Genomic DNA, 13,673 nt, shown 5'->3' on the forward strand with positions numbered 1-13,673 from the left:
ACGCGCTACTAAACGGGCTTTGTGCAACGCGCTTTTATCGCGCGTTTAACTATCCGCAGGATAGGAAATTTATACGGTGGATAGCGACTAAACGCCGTTTAAGCTAAACGCCGTACGAACAACCGGCCCCTGGCTTGTAAATTATGCCATGAATCTCCACATGCCTAACATGACTAAAAAATTAGATTACAATGCAATAGTTCATTTGATAAACATAAGATAGTATGATTCATCTCATCCCAAATTCAGTTTTTGCCTGATAAATCACAGTGATATTAAGAGATAGTTCAGTTGATAAATAGTAGCTAGATTGAATATTGTAGTAGTTAGTCCTTTATTATGTCATATAATGATATAATTTTTATTCATAATTACATTAAAAAACAACTTGGCAATATTAAACTGATAAATATTACCTGCTTCCTTTACATGGCTGTGCCAGTTGATCAACACTAGCAGCTTGAGCTATCATGCCAAAATATGGATAGCTGTGCAAATCAACATTGTGATCGCCTTAAACAGACATTAGGAAACACATGAAAAAATAGATTTAAATTGGAATAATAGCTGTATATGCATATTTATACATATGTAAAATTACAAATTTTTAATAACTATATGCATTATTACCTAATCCAACAACATCACCACTATACAGGTAATTAGTCAAGGGCTGCTTGGAGAACTCAGAAGGTTCCAGCACATGTTCCTAAATAAAAAACAATTACACCATGATTAGTATGATAAATACACATTCTGTAAAAAATGTATAATTGAAATACACAAATCTACACATTTATTCAAACTAAGCCTAGAGTGATAAAACACAGCTACTTTAGAGGGGTGGAATACAAGTCAATCTAATTGTGCACAATGATTTTAAAAATATATACCTTTGATGGGAAAATGCAAGTGATTTGGGACATTTTTAAAGTTCTTGGTAATTGAACTTTTCAGGAAACTGTGTTTAGCCTCAAATCTCATGGTCCAGATATTTCTAGGTGGCCCAAACCCTACAACGCAAACATTTAATTATAATCATCAATAATTTAATAGGATGATGTTCTCTACACTCAAAAATAATTTGGAAGTAACTTTTACATCAATAATTTTTTACCTAACAATTTCATCAGGTATATGTATAAGATAATGCATTTTTGGAATTATGGATGCATTAGGGTAGAGATTTTTGAACATTTTGTGATGATCATTAATCATAACTTTCAAATAGGCAGCATCAGCCTTTGTTATTCCTGGAGAAGTACAAATTTGAACAATATTCCAAAGTTTCAGCAAACAATGCCAGTTTTCCAGTTGCTCATCCACTTTATCACCAATCATGATTGGCAAGAACCTGAATAAACACCACATTTGAGATGCTGCAACAAAAAGACTCAGGTTAAAATAGCATTACATAGTCTACATTTGGTAGTTCAAGACAATTAGGCTGCATAAAGCAAGACATATAAATTAGTTAATACTTTCCCAATGACTGCAGTGAAAGAAAGGGTTTTAAAAGTATATGTACCTGATTGTTTAAGCTTAGCTTCAGTGACACCATTGATTGTTTCCCTGTTAGTTGCAGTTGGCTTATTCTTTTTGTTCATGTATCCATAATCAAAGTTTTCAATCCTCCGATTTAACTCTTTGAGTGTGATACATCTGCTTTCATCAATCAGATACTTCAGCATCAACTTTGTTTCATAGGGTACCAAGCCATCCAAAAATATATGCATTATATCTTCAGGAATGCAAATGCAAACATCAAAATGTTGCACCTTATCCAACACACTTAATCTGTTTACCCCATAGGTTGTGGAAAGTTGTTCACGGATGTTTAATGCATTATCTTCATCTTCAATACATGCACATATTTGTCTGTGATTATCCAAATCTCTTTCTGAAAAGTCTTCAGATAAAAACTAAAACAGAAAGGTAATCCAAATGCACATTGTGTAAATTGTAAAAATGCCCTTATTGCTCAGCAAAATATCTCCCAAATTACAGTAAGGGAAAAAAGCTATTTCTTCAAATTATAGCATATTTACCTTATTGTTGGTCTCCAGTCTTGTTCCCATACAATGCCTACAAATTCGCAATGCTCCTCCAACACCTTCCTTGAAACCACTGACATAGTTGCTACCAAGTGTATCTCCAGTCCACAATAACAGATCACCTCCAACACACGGGCAACACCATTTATGGTAAAACAGTGACCATTAGCCTAAAATATAGGAAGCTATAATGTTGGACAAATTTGCATACTAGAGGAATTTTGTCTTTTTTTTTTCTTATATACATACAATACTGTAATGCATAAAGTAAAAATACCTTCGCCAAACAATTGACATCCTCAATGAATGGCATCAAAAGATTATCGATCCCAAATGACTTGATGTCTTTTGTTTTAGCAATAGCTATAAGTTGTATACTGCGGATGCTTGATCTAAACATTGGCCTTATATTGCCCAGCACAAAGTAAAAGACACCTAAAAACAAATTTTATATGTGATTGGGCAGCTAACATGCTTATGAAATAAGCTGTTCATAGATTCATAGACATAATATAAAGACACACACCAATTTTATGAATCTTTGCTTTTGAACCTAAAGGATTGGCTATTTCTAGATCATCATAATAGCCCAACAGCTGCAGGGCATCACTGTGGAGGGAGAATACTGGATGACTCTTGAAAAAATCCCCATCCATTACATCTCGAAGAACACCATCACATGAAAAATGTGGATTTTCAACTTCCTTTAAAACATCTGGGTTTTGAAGAAGTGCCTAAAATATATGATCAAAAAAATGTTTGAAAAAAATATTTGCAACAAATGGATGCATCCAGTGATTTGAATCTTGAAAAGCCAAAGTAATGGCATTTAGCACCAGAATAGTGACATCAATTATTTGCTAGTCTTTCATATAAAATATATTTGTACCTCCAAAGTCTTTAATAATGGAACTTGATAAAAAAACTGTGACACGTTTAAGTATTTTTCTCCCTTGTCGAAAATCACTTCTCCACTGTTTTCCCATCTCAACTTCTATTGGTTCCTGCAAATCAGTTAAAAAAATATAAAGCAAGCTGACAAAGCTGGCAGCTGGTTCAGGTTTGGTAGGTTGGTAATTTACCACCAAATTGAAATGACGCTTAAAATATGATCTTTGTTGGTATTCTGAATCAACTCCGTCGAAGACACTCTCTGCTGAAAATAACTTTTCCACATCTTGGTCAAATTGCAATTCTTGACCAGGATTACTGTTTATCTTTTCGACAAGCGATTTTTTGACTATGTCCAAATACTCAGTTAGTAGATTTTTCGCTGAATCTTTGACCAAGTCCACGGCACTCTGGGTGAGCATACCTCTTGTTTTGGAACATAAAAGGAATTTGGCAGCATGGCGTTGCATTAGACTTCGTGCTTCTCCCTCGTCAAACATCTCCTGAAAATGGTTCTCATTTTCCCCATCATTTAAGTCTTCTTCCACTGTTAAAGCCTATGCTGTCTGTAATAATGTTTTTGGAGACTGTTTATCTTTGTAAACGACCGTGGACAGCTGTTACAAAATATCTTGAAATTCGGCTCGTTTGAGTGTATTTTAACCAAGTGATAAAAAAAAGCTTACTTTGTCCGCTGCAACATACAAAATTACAGTAATCGCAGCGAAATTCAGTTGATTCGGCCATTTGTATATACTAAAAACACATTATTTCGCCTTGTGCCTTACTGACTTTTAATACTTAGTTTATTTCCCAGTATGTTTTCAATCGATATTAGCCGAAAAATTGGAGCATTTGCAAAAGGCCTGGGAGCCATTCTATTCTCTCACGGTAATGTCACCACTGGGAATACCATATATGGTATTTAAAGTAACACGTGACCGTAAGTCTGCCAATAGGAATTCCCTATGGTGTGATGCGGGAAATTTAGACCTGCTTGTAAAAATTTGACTGATATCTTGCCCGTTCGACGTTCCAAGAAGATTACTCACAACATTTACTCTGTTTTTTAAATATAATTTCATCACAAGTATGGCTGTGTGTTTAGTAGCAATGTTCACTGAAGACCTTATTGCTCACTTGTTATCAAAAGGCATCTCAAGAGAAATTTGCGATCAACTGAAAGGTATGCCTCATGTGGTTGAACCATTGCCAAAATGCTAAAGCGTTTAAGTTTTTATGTGTGCGTTAAGCTTTCTTTTTATTATACAGTTTAATGAATACGATCTACTAACAGTTTATGATTATAATGTTTCAGAAAATGCTATTGATGGGGGTACATTGAACTTTTTGATGCAAGACATCGACGAATTCAAAGCGGTCTTACCTAAATCTGGCCATCGAATTCAACTAAAACAAAAATTGGCCTTTACTTTATCTGCGACAACAGAAAACGTAAGTTTACTTTGTTTAAACAGGATATAAATATAAACTTTGATTTAACAAGAATATTAATTTGTCGTTAATTCCTTTAGTTTGCCTAACAGGCTTTTATATAACAGTACTAATTGAAAATTATAAGCCGAGAGAAGGCACTGTCACATTGGGCAATTGAAATAATCAATTGTATTCCCATCACTAATAATGACTACTTCTCAATATTTTACATGAAAGTATTTACTATTTGTCAATAATAGGAAAAAATGCCTCAGCAAATTGTGATGCCACATGATGATGAACCACACACATCAGAGCTAGAACCACCAATGCCAACTGAACCACCTTTGCCAGTGGAACCACCTTTGCCAGTGAAACCACCTTTGCCAACCATGGCATGTGAAAGCAGTGTTGAAAGTGTGAAAGCAGGTGTTCAAATGAAGAAACCACTCAAGAGTCCCAAACCTATTACTAATAGTTCAGATGCCACAGCCCTACCAAACACTCTCCCATTTCCTGAGAGTTTCTCTGTGCGAGTGCAGATGGCAATAAAAAATGGCTCTGTTGCCCCTGAGCGAACACAGCTGATTGCAGATGTAGGGACCTTTTATTATGGTTTGTCCAGCCACCCAAAGCAAGGTGACTACAAGAGGATTGCCATTTTAGTGTGCGAGAAATTCCCTGAGTTGAGAGATTTCCAATCAAGCAAGCTATTGGGTAAGTGTCACAAGAGGGAATATTCTGTATATGTACTTAAAATATACTTGTCATGGCAATGATCCTAATCCCAAATATCATATTTTGTCTACATATATAGGTATCAATCCAGAAACAATTGTCGCAATTCTTCAGAAACCTTCGGCGGCGGACAGTTAACAAAGCGATGCATGGACAACCCCATGGTTATGCAAATGAAAGTGCCTCAAAGAAAATAAAACTGACTGCAGAGGATGATGAGCAAGCTCAAAAAAGAAATATGGAGCTTTTGAAAAAAGCAAAACCTGGTGCAATGGCTCCTAAAACATTTGCAAAACTCTTTGTCGACACATTTAATGAGCGGAGGAAACTTATCGAAAATCAAGCTACATCTTCTACAGAGGTCTTGGAGGAATGTCCATATCTTGGTCATCCAAATGTTGTAAGTATCTTCACATGATGTCTTGTGCAGTCATATTACACATGTAGTTTTTAGGGTATAATATTAAAACAATGGGTAACCCTATTGAAGCAATGGCAACTTGTTTCAAACACCTGCAAAATGTCTTTGATTATCTTAATTAGGTAAGAAAAGAAGTTAGCAGAATCATTGGGCAGAAAAATTGGGAAAAAGAGGCTGAAAAGAAGTTGGAGACTGCATTGAAAGCTGTCATACAAATTAAGGATAAGGAATGTGAAATGAGAAGTGAACAGGTTGTGGAGGCTGTGGAGCAAATTGAGAGAAAGACAAAAAGGAACAAAGGAACAACAACAAGTGTTCTAAAATTCAAAGATGTATGTATTTGTCAATTGCACCTTGCACACTCTAGTAGATAGCTAGTGGCAAATCAATGATCTTAATCTTTAGGTTTACCCTCAATGCTGGAATTGTAATTAACTGTTTTAATTTTGTTTTTACAGCCTGCATCCACCATGAGACCAGAAACCTTGTTCAAAGACAAGAATGTCGAGTTTCGCTTGGTTGTGATTGGGTCTCCTGAGGAGGTCAACCAAGTTTTTGTGGCAGGTGAAGACCAGTCATTTATTGAGAGTGAAGGTATACTCCAAGGTTTGATCGACCTGCTTTGTTGTTACTATGCATATCACGTCTCCTACCCTGAAAGTATGGAAGGATGCTTGCTTTTCCTACAAGACATTCTTTTGCCAACAAATGATGGCAACTACAGAGGAACAAAATTTTCCTCATTTATGGCAAAGGTGCACCAAGGAATTAAGGACAATTCTGATTAAGAACAATTTATACATGCCTGGACATTCATGCTTATATTATATGCATGCCATATATTTAAGGCAAATTATTATTAAGGCAAATTTTCCATATGACTTTTAAATATTTGTTGTGAATATATGTAAGTGTTTTCTTGTATGATAATGTTTTCTATTTTTAATACATATTTCACTGTTTATGGACAAACTGTTCTGACTATTCATTCTATTTAGATAATTGCCCTAGGCAATTTGATCTTGTGTGTTGGGTAGCACACCTTAGTGTGTTCCAAAACACACCTTGCACCACCTAGCAGTATGTGTCTTGGAACACACCAAAGTTGTGTAGGAAAACACACCAAAGTTGTGTAGGAAAACACACACAGTGTGTTTCAAAACACACCTTAGTGTGTACTAAAGCACACCTTTTGCAAAACACACCTTATAGTGTGTCAAATTCTGGACAAGCAAGAAACACACCTTAAGGTGTGTTTTGGGACACACCTGCGTGTGTAAGAAAACACACCTTAACCTGTGTTATATTCTGGACAAAAAAGGTGTGTTATTTGAACACACCTTTTTTTAGAGTGTGAATACGTACAATCCAGAAAGTCAGTTTATACAAGACCTTCGAGAGAAAGGTGAGTGTACTGTCTGACGCTTTTGAAATACTATCTTTATTTGTGTTTAGAATCTTAACAATCACGACTGCCGTAGAACATTCTAAATCTACTGAATTAATTGAAACGTATAGATTGTGATGTAACCCAACCACTGTCAGTTGTTAGACCATATATAGAATGCATATCTCTTGCTGTTCTGATCCACCTAAAATAGCGTGAACTATGACGCCTGTCTATGGAGTTATATTTCATTCAAACCCGTTCAATTTGTAAGTTACGACCTTTTCCAAAACAGTAAATTGATTGCGGCTGGAAAACCTTTCATCAACATTTCTCATCAACACATAACAAACCCTAAATTCACTTCATAAAATTCTGAATGATTTTGTCAGGATTTAAATTTTAAACGTTTTCCTTTTTTTTCAGAAGTCCTGGTATGAAGGGAGTAGTATCGTCATCTAAAGGATTACACACCAAACTACGTCAAGCTGCTCAACGGAAAAATGGAGTAACAAAAGAACGCAAACAGTTGATTAAAATGGGAAATAAGCTGAGAGCTGAATTGTTGAAATATAAAGGTATTTGAAGGGATATTTTGGAATATCTATTAAGATGGCATTAATATATATACGTTAGTCGAAATAAATTACTGTAAGAATGAATTGAATACATTTTTCCTATAATCATGATGCGTAGCTTCTGTTGTTCGCAAAAGACTAACTGCATGTGCAAAGAGATCCCGCGATGATTACGTCACTACCGCATGTAGGGTAGTGACACGTGACCGGGCTCCAGAACACCGCGGAATAACGTCTGGGCAAACGCCGGTCGGTTATAAGCATATGGCGAAAAACTTCAATTGGAACTGTTGAAAGAAAACATGCAAGTTAATTGATAAGATATAAGTTAAACTTGTACTTGAAAATGTACCGAAAACGGGTGGACTAAACATTCGTTTAATGCGTCCTTTGATTGAAATATGAAATAAAATTGTTTTGCAGAGCGTCTTTAAACCATTTTTGATAAATTGTTAAGAACAAAAGTTTAAACCTATATAATAGAAGTTGAGAAAAACTACAATTATTGAGAACACGAAAATTTCTTGTTTCTCCGCAGCGTGGCGGCTTTGGTATAATGAGAGATGCTGAAATAAGTAATCTCGTGGTAAAATCGATTAGTGTACCGCTGCCACCGTTTTGATTTTAGAATGTTATTCTATCGTTATATATTAGGAGGGAAAAAATCGCCTTCAATTGAGGCACGTCAATCGTCCAAAGATCCGCAGAATGTGGCGCAAACATCCCGATCCCAACTACGGGGTTTGGAACAGTTGCAATATGAACTAACAAGCAAAGAACTGCATGCAGTATGCACAGAGAACACTAGCGAGGAATAATGATCAGCATTCGCTATCTCCTCGCAAAAAAAATTCCGCGTCGGCCCAAAACTTCAAAAACACTCTTCAAACACGGAACTCGCAGAAAAAGCAGGCCTACCGGAATCGTCTACTGTTCGTGACGAAATCGTCTCGCCATGGCAACCTTCGTTCTCATCAGACGACCGCGCGTCGTTACAAGATGTCTGGAAACTACTAGACGAGGACAGTTCTGGATTAACCCATCGCGGGGACGAAGTCAGCATGTCTCAGCTTCGGGAAAGTTTCTCAACTACGGACAGTTTCACGGTCAAAGGTCAGCCTAGTCACGTGCATCTCAAGCCAGAGTGTTCCAAGGCTGCGCTGTCTGTCAAGGCAGCTGGGAAATGGACACTCTCCCAGGTAAAAGCGAAGATAAGAGATTATAATATATAAGACGAAGATGTTCGCGAGGGATTGTAGATATTTTTATTTACCTATAATATTTGTTTTTAACAAGACCGGTCATTCATGGCAGTAGGAGGCTGTGTTGGGAATTTGTGTGTTTAACCCTCACTTCCAATCTGTCCTTAATTATCCAATTTTCTTACTTACTATTGATCCCCATGCAGTAATAATTTATACCCATGACGTTTGCATGCATTATAATAATCATTCTATTTCCGCATAAAATCCAACACCCCCCCCCCTATTATAATATAAAACAGTATTAGAATATAAAAGTTGTGCCTCGTTCAGTGTTCACCGTCCCAATAAATGTTAACTTGATTGAATTCTAATTTTAACGCAACTGTTCGAAATATATGTTAAAATCTAAAGCACTAATTCTATACTGTCTTTCTTGTGCGACCAGATCTAATGATCTTGATCCCCTTACAAAAACTAACTATAGTTTCGACAAAATAACTATAGTTTTTTGCCTTAAAACTTTAGTTCTTCTGAACAATTATAGTTTCAGACAAAAACACTATAGTTATTCGTGACACTATAGTTTCAAAATACAGAAACTACAGTTTTTCGAAACTATAGTTTTGTTCCAAACTATACTTTAACTATAGTTGTTTTAAAAACTATAGTTTTCAACAAATAGTAGCCGCTGGAAACTATAGTTATAATTGAAACTAAATTTGAACTATAGTTTTTTTAAAGACCTATAGTTTACAACAAATGGTTACTAATAAAACTATAGTTATTCTAGAGAAACTATAGCTGCACTTTTTTATTTGCATAATCTGTAGTCAAGAAAAAGTGATTTGCGATACATATATATATATATATATATTATATATATATAATATATATATATATATATTATATATATATATATATATAGATTTCGATTACCAATATTTAGCATACATTAACATTTACATACCTTTGTACTCAACACATAAGCGTGTTTAACCTTTGACCATCTTCAAGACTCTCAGAATCTTTTATCTTTTAACAGTTTCAGTAATTAGTTCAAGGAAAACGGCAGATCGGAGGAAAATCACAAAAGAAATATGTTGGGATTAGTTGGGATATTTTGGGATATTTTGGGAAACTATTGCGTCGAGACGAGACGTGAATATCCGATTATTCCCTATATGGGCATGCTCGCATTTTAATTTGCCCACATGTGACCTGAGTATGACATGCCAACTCTCTTGGCGGCCATTTCGAATTTACCGACAACAGTGTTTTAAAGACCTCGGCAATTAAACGACTTAATGGCTTACGCTTTGGTTAATTTCTTCGAAGAGAATGCTTGGGATGTCATTCCATATTCCGATATTGTTTTTACTCAGGAACATAAACAAAATGAAATCGAGAACGGGACAAAAATGTTGGTTCTTTGGAAAGATACAAAATCCAAGAAAGCAACCAAAAGAAAATTCCCTGCCGAGATTGTAAAGATATCAGGTTTGAAATTAAGTTTATATATTCCTTGAGTCATTATTGTTCGCCTTTGGCGTTTTATGTCTTGAAATAAATATAATTTATTTAGGGTAAGATGGGTTTTATAGTTAATATATTCAAGTCCTAATCATATAAATGATCCCAAATGATTCAGATCAGGCTGTTTTGAAATATAATCATGTTTGAAGTATAATTCATATCATGGTGATTGAAGTCCTAATCATCTAAATGATCCCAAATAATTCAGAGCAGAGTGTGTGAAGTCTCAAGTAATTTAATATTTGTCTATATAACAGCATATATTACTTCCCACTTTTAGATACGACATATTCAGAAATCAGCACCAAGTCCATCCCTGCCATAATCTTTGTTCATATTTGTTATATTTTAAATAAACAATAGATGACAAAGACTGGTTACTCAAATACATGAGAGAAGATGATTCTCCGGTTAAAACAGGCAAAGGTTTCCGTGTTATAAATGATAGCGACAGTGACACAGAAAGACAGGTAAAAGTCTTAAAGTTACAGAGATAATTTTTCCATTCCAAATTTTCTCTAACAAGGTGTTTTTTGAGCACATATACAAAAATAATAGTAATGAGCAAGTTATGTGCATAGTTTATATTCCCCACATTTATTTCTGATCCTGTTTTCTTCAGCAAGAACCAGCTGCAACGAAGAGGCAGAAAGCAGCATCTAAAAATGCTGAGCAATCAAAGCGATCAACCAATCTGGCTAACATGATAAAGGAAAGATACAGGAAGGTTTGTATAGTTACAGGTCAAAAGGAAGCCTCTGTCAGAAAGAGTAAAATCACCTTGTATATAAGACGATGTGAAAGCTAAATGTTAACATTATTTAAGCTTTTAGCATTGAAATAGCAGTAATATAAAAGCTTCCTTATACTACCTGAGATGGTAGATAGACACATGAGTTAGTAAGAACACATTACATTCTTGCAGTTGTTGATAATTAGGAAAGATGCCAATGGACGACTTGCGCTTTAGACTAATTTTTGATAGAAGTGACTAGAAGAAAATAAATCACCACCGCTGGAAAGATCTTACTTAAATTAGTGCAGATGCAAAGTTTGGCTGCAAAATTTTGTAAAATACGGAAAGTATAGCCATGCGAAGTTGGCATATTTTGTATACTTTTGTATTACGTGCGGAAATGTGTAACTAAATTAGTTACAAACTTCCAGCCATAATACAAAAGTATACAAAAATCGTCAACTTCGCATGGCTGTATTTTCCGTATTTTACAACAACTTCCAGCCAAACTTGGCAGTTTTACTAATTTTAGTAAGCTCTTTCAGAAAATGTCCTTTTTATCGTCAATGTAAGAAATTAGTCTAAAGCGCAAGTCGTCCATTGGTGCACAGGCAGCACACATATGTATTCATTGCTTATAATTTTAATATTTAGGAAAGTCTTAAATTATTTGATGACAACAGTGTATGTGATGAAGATTGCAAACATTTAAGAGAAAATAGAACGCTTCTGGCAACAATCAAACACCTAAAAAGTGAAAATGAAAGACTTCGGGAACAAATCGAAAGTAGTGATGGTAAGCTTGTTCAAAAAGATTTGTCCAACTTTTAATCAAAATGTGCCACAAGACGGGTGATCGGCGGACAATCCATGATCCTGGTGCATTAAGCTAGAACAAGCCATTTATTTTGCCTTTTCCTCACCATTCATTAGCCACTCACAAAAAGGCAATGATTTTACTGTTATTCTGATTTCATGTTTCCTAGTCTTTGGCTAATGCATTTTAATTTTCTTATAGATTTAAAAGTTTCTTTGAGAAAACTGAAGAAGTATGTTGCATCCTTGGAAGGCTTTTCAAACCAAGCACCAAAATTTGGTTCACAACAGAGCGTACGAGCATACGAGCCTTCCGCAAGATTGTCTCCTTTGACAACCATGGATCATGGAAGATCGTCTCCTATCTCATGTGTGTCAAGCTCATCAACCAGATCTTCTCCCACATCGATGAGTGGTTTTTCAGAATTTGCTACAGAGGAACCAACCGTAATTGCAATTAGCGAAGACAACTTGTTGAAAGACAAAAGTAAGGAAATACAAGGCTGTGATGATGACAACTAGGTCCAGGAGTTAGAGAAGGACACATATGCTTCCTCAAAAATTTGTGGAAGTGACGAACAGTCTGGATTGGCTGATGTTATGGCAGATAAGGTAGGTCTTTCAAATGCACTGTAAATTGGAGAATTTTAAAATTTTACATTCTGATTTCAATACACGCAAAGTGGTTTAGGTAGAGTGTGTCTTGAAAATGGAATTATTAGTACCGTGGTTTAAAACATTTTGTTCATTGGATGACTTTACATTGTTTTTTTCACCTTTTTTACTAATTTATTGTATTGATTTATTTTCTACCAGGTTGTTCTGGGACCAGGCTTGTCGATTTCAAAGAATGTGCTTCAACGAATAAAGACGAAGAAAGTAGGATCATTTGTGGCAAACCTGATGGGAGCAACACTCACAAGAGAGTACATGGCGACACACAGTTACAAAGGGCAGAAAGGGAAGAATGGGCAAACAAAGCCAAAGCTTGATACAAACTACACAGCTTCCCTAATAAGTAAGTTTTTGGTTTTGAGTGTATACGTAATCTTTGTATTGCAAAGACGGACTATTTCTGTTTACCTAATCAGCATTTGAAGGAAAAACGCAGTGTTGGCATATTTACTGATTTAGTAATTTAGCCCTTCTTTATGTTTTGTGTAGAATACGCCAAGAGTGTAAGATACACCGAACTTCAGCGGCCTGTTATTGACGAGGACATTGTCAAAGCTATCAAGTTTAAACTGAACAATGAGGAACAGGCGTTCAAAAAGCAACAAGAATAACAGTATTATGGCACAGGAATTTTTGAACATATACTAAGAAAGGGTATCATTGTAGGAAAGTTTTTAGCCCTTTAAATTAATAGTAAATGCCTAAATTTCAAAACAGTAGTTCTTTTTTTATATTCTGCATTTATTATATACTAATAATAAAATCCCCTGGTACTAAAGACCGAAGTAAAGTAAAACGTAATTCCTTTTTTCGTTAAAATATCGTTTGATTATTGGCAGCATGACTAGAACTGTGTTAGCTTCGTGAAATTAAAGCTGCTTTGTGCAGCAGTTATTATTTGGGTAAACGTCAAAATTATTTTTTTTTAAAGAATACCTTTTGCTTCCATGTAAAAACTATAGTTTCGAACAAACCTATAGTTTTTAACCTATAGTTTTCACTAAAACAACTATAGTTTCAGACACTGAAGTTTTATTCCAAAATACTACAGTTATTAAAACTATAGTTTCGCCTTTAAAAACTATAGTTTATTTTTGTAAGGGTCTAATGACCTGTATCTTCAATTGGCTACTGGAACTTAGCTAGACTCCTTAATTGGTGCGGTCACGTTCTCTGTAGGCTTTTCTCTCACGCCGTCCATC

General features: G+C 35.3%; 3 protein-coding genes across 3 annotated transcripts; 2 read left to right on the forward strand and 1 right to left on the reverse strand.

Moving 5' to 3' along the window:
• Nucleotides 1-416: 416 nt before the first annotated feature.
• Nucleotides 417-3,445, reverse strand: LOC114544868 (the record flags this gene model as incomplete). Its single annotated transcript, XM_028563362.1, has 10 exons — nucleotides 3,137-3,445; nucleotides 2,581-2,788; nucleotides 2,304-2,489; nucleotides 2,049-2,176; nucleotides 1,529-1,922; nucleotides 1,118-1,379; nucleotides 894-1,012; nucleotides 752-756; nucleotides 631-709; nucleotides 417-513 (listed from the first exon to the last, which is right to left on the reverse strand). Coding segments are annotated over exons 1-10 (1,787 nt in total), but the record flags the coding sequence as incomplete, so codon positions are not given.
• A 592-nt stretch (nucleotides 3,446-4,037) lies between these two features.
• LOC114544866 lies at nucleotides 4,038-6,329 on the forward strand. The gene is made up of 7 exons (XM_028563359.1): nucleotides 4,038-4,131; nucleotides 4,264-4,400; nucleotides 4,643-5,021; nucleotides 5,074-5,099; nucleotides 5,200-5,520; nucleotides 5,664-5,873; nucleotides 6,000-6,329. Exons 1-7 carry the CDS (start codon nucleotides 4,038-4,040, stop codon nucleotides 6,327-6,329), a joined length of 1,497 nt encoding a protein of 498 aa, XP_028419160.1.
• Nucleotides 6,330-7,365: 1,036 nt separating this feature from the next.
• LOC114544867 lies at nucleotides 7,366-13,090 on the forward strand. The gene is made up of 9 exons (XM_028563361.1): nucleotides 7,366-7,506; nucleotides 8,161-8,705; nucleotides 10,094-10,208; nucleotides 10,608-10,714; nucleotides 10,867-10,971; nucleotides 11,635-11,776; nucleotides 11,999-12,408; nucleotides 12,613-12,814; nucleotides 12,961-13,090. Exons 2-7 carry the CDS (start codon nucleotides 8,568-8,570, stop codon nucleotides 12,316-12,318), a joined length of 927 nt encoding a protein of 308 aa, XP_028419162.1. The 5' UTR covers nucleotides 7,366-7,506; nucleotides 8,161-8,567; the 3' UTR covers nucleotides 12,319-12,408; nucleotides 12,613-12,814; nucleotides 12,961-13,090.
• The last annotated feature ends 583 nt before the right edge of the window (nucleotides 13,091-13,673 follow it).

The sequence above is a fragment of the Dendronephthya gigantea genome, unplaced genomic scaffold, assembly GCF_004324835.1.
Source record: "Dendronephthya gigantea isolate DGI-Jeju-01 unplaced genomic scaffold, DenGig_1.0 001006F, whole genome shotgun sequence".
Taxonomy (NCBI): Eukaryota; Metazoa; Cnidaria; class Anthozoa; order Malacalcyonacea; family Nephtheidae; genus Dendronephthya; species Dendronephthya gigantea.